Genomic DNA, 3,183 nt, shown 5'->3' on the forward strand with positions numbered 1-3,183 from the left:
AAAAAAAAATCAGTCAAAAGCAAGGAAGCGAAGCGATAACACATCAGAGTATTCAGTTTCTCAAGAGTCTCGGTCTCAGTCCACGTCAACAACATCTACGGAAATAAAAGTATCATTTTGTTGCTTTTTTTGGATTATACCATGGATGAAATTTTGAGTATACAAGAACCGATCATTTTTGACGAATCAATTGCCCATTGTGAGTTACATGCTCATCAGCCTTATGGCTCTTCAACATTCAATAACAACGATGAAATCCGGATTGGAATTTAACATCAAGATTTATGTGTACTACCAAGTGAAAGTTCACTACATATTACTGGACAATTTCTTACAAGTCACGGGAAATCTGTGCCAAAAACAACTTCATTGGTACGAATGGCAATAGCACACATGTTTGAAGAAATTCGCTATGAAATAAATGCAATTGAAATTGATCGGAGCAAAAATGTTGGTCTTACGACTCTTGTGAAAGGATATATTTCCTTCAGTCAAATCAAAAATCATTATTGGAGAATGCCGGATGGTTAATGTCTGATGAAGAATCATTATTCGATTCGAGTGGTTATTTTAATATATCAATACCACTGAGCCTGCTGCTAGGATTTGCTGAAAATTATAAAAAAATAATTATCAATGCAAAACATGAACTCATCCTAATAAGAGCAAATAGTGATGTGAATGCCTGTCTACAAGAACAACCTGCGGAAGGAAAAAGTGGCGTAAAAATACAAATTAAACTTCAAAAGGTGAAATGGATTGTTCCATATATCGAAGTGTCTGATAAGCAGAAAATTCAACTTTTAAATTATATTGCCAAGGATCCATCCATAGCAATCAGTGTTCGTACATGGAAATTGTACGAGTATCCACTATTACCTGCAACTACAAAACAAAATTGGAGTGTGAAAACATCAACACAATTGGAAAAACCGAGAAACATAATTTTAGGCTTCCAAACAGGACGAAAAAACTCTGTAACAAACAATTCAAGTGTTTTGATCATTGTAACTTGCGTGATGTTAAGCTGTTTTTAAATTCACAATCATATCCTTATGGAAATTTAAATATTGATTTTGCTCATAATCAATTCTCATTATTATATGATATGTTTGCATATTTCCAAGCTTCCTACTATTACACAGAAACACCACAACCATTATTTACGAGACAAAAATTTTTGGAAGAAGCTCCACTTATTGTCATAGATTGTTCAAAGCAAAATGAATTTTCAAAATCTGGACCAGTAGATATTCGACTCGAATTTGAATCAACAACACAATTTCCAGCTCAAACATCAGCTTATTGTTTGATTTTACATGATCGAATTGTTGAATTTAATCGAATTAGTGGTTCAGTACGCAAGCTCGTTTAATATATGCCTGTAAACTTACCAATCCTATATTTATAATAATAATATGTAAAAGAAAGAAAAAAAATTAAATAAATCAAATAATGTACATGAAAAAAAAAAAATTGTTTTATAGATTATTTTCTCCCTACTGAAAATCAGAATTATTATTATAATAAATGAACCAACAATGTACGTTAAAAATTTTTTTTTTATTTATTTTTATTTTGACATAATGTACAATCTTTTATCATGGCTGATGGGGCGTCGAATTCATCTGATTTTTCGTATTGATGATGATAATGTTCACTGCAGCGTTTATATTGAAGAAAATCTTTTTTTGTTTTAAATTTTTCTGGCAATTTGTCCCATACAGCATCAATTGAGTTTGGTGTAAGCAGAAAAATATATCTCTCTGGTAAATTTGCAATATCTTCTGTTGCCATTTTTTCCAGACTCTCAAGATGACAAAATAGCTGAATCGATTTTTTCAATGATGAATCTGATCCCCAGGAACGTCGGAACTATGCTCTCATTTTTTGTACATTATCCAATGCACAAGTAAGAGTCCATAAATTGAGATGATAACTCAGATGGTGAACATAGTTTTTTTGACATACCTTAGTTGGTAGTTTGCCATGCGCTGGACAATCCATATCAATCAAATCAATAATAGTTTTATCGTCTTTTAAAATATTGCTGAGCCATTTTTTTTTCTCATGACCTTTTACATATACGTAAATTGATGGCTCAAGGCTATCATTTATAATTTTTCCATGTTTAGCATAATCAACATCTCCTGAGTTCCATAACAGTCCATGATGATTGTTTGTTAACGAATTATTTGTCAGTTTGCAAGCAGATGATAATGTACTCATGGCACATGGAGGCTTGAATACTACCGACTTGATATCATCTTCTTGATTTAAATTTGCTATTGGAAATTCTTTCACAATAAAACTTTGATCAGTATCATAAAATCCTTGAACATCAACAATATATTCAACCATTATGACTGAAATCTTATTCAAGACTGGAATATTTTTTTTCTTTGGTACTAATATACAAAAAAGTAAAGACGCGCGCACTTTGATATCAAATTTCTAATTTTGTTTATAGAAATAGTTTTAAAAATAATAAAACGTCAGCACTTTCTACTTCAAATTCAACGAAATATAAACAATATAACTCCCTCAACTTAATATCATATTTCTATTTTTGTTCATAAAATAAATTAGAAAATAAAACGTCAGCACTTTAAATTAAACAAAAGATGTGCTTACTTTGCATTTTTTTTATATATTATAACTATTTTTTATAATAAATATATTTTTATTTATGACTATTCGGGGTCATAGCCCCAAGGTAAGGTATCAGTTTCACCATTTTGATTAAGAGCTCGTTTATCATCAGCCCAGCTGAGTGCAACTTTACTTTGTATAATTGTTCTTACTTGATGATCTTTATCGATATTTGATGACTCAAAAGGCAGGACATATAATTATTAAAATTCATGTTTTACAAAACTGAACCTTTCACACCTTTTGCTTTCTTAGAAATTTTATCATTATCAATATTCATGACTTTATAACTATACGATTTGGCTCTTGAACCAGCAAATGCAGTCATAATTTTACCATTATTTTCGTCTTTCATAAGACCAATAACTTTTTTGTTGACTCTTGGCATGTTATAAATATTATTTGGTGGATAATCTGATGTGTCAAATCTTTCCAAACTTTCTTTCATTTTCCCATAAATATCAGGCACTTTAAACAATAAAATTAATTAATCAGTATCCATATACAGTGCTTTGGCCTCATCATCTTTGA

The 3,183-nt window shown here is 30.5% G+C and overlaps 1 protein-coding gene across 1 annotated transcript; it reads left to right on the forward strand.

Annotated features, from left to right (window-relative positions):
- The first annotated feature begins 530 nt into the window (after nucleotides 1–530).
- Nucleotides 531–1,375, forward strand: LOC122853129. The gene is made up of 2 exons (XM_044153444.1): nucleotides 531–977; nucleotides 1,028–1,375. The coding sequence occupies exons 1-2, from the start codon at nucleotides 531–533 to the stop codon at nucleotides 1,373–1,375; spliced, it is 795 nt and encodes a 264-aa protein (XP_044009379.1).
- The last annotated feature ends 1,808 nt before the right edge of the window (nucleotides 1,376–3,183 follow it).

Source organism: Aphidius gifuensis, linkage group LG1 (genome assembly GCF_014905175.1).
Source record: "Aphidius gifuensis isolate YNYX2018 linkage group LG1, ASM1490517v1, whole genome shotgun sequence".
Lineage (NCBI taxonomy): Eukaryota > Metazoa > Arthropoda > Insecta > Hymenoptera > Braconidae > Aphidius > Aphidius gifuensis.

Excerpts from the sequence above, each read along its gene's own strand:
- LOC122853129 (XM_044153444.1), top strand. The coding sequence starts at position 531 with ATGTCTGATGAAGAATCATTATTCGATTCGAGTGGTTATTTTAATATA. Across the intron at positions 978-1,027 it reads AAACAGGACGAAAAAACTCT|CTGTTTTTAAATTCACAATC; the intron begins GTAACAAACAAT and ends CGTGATGTTAAG.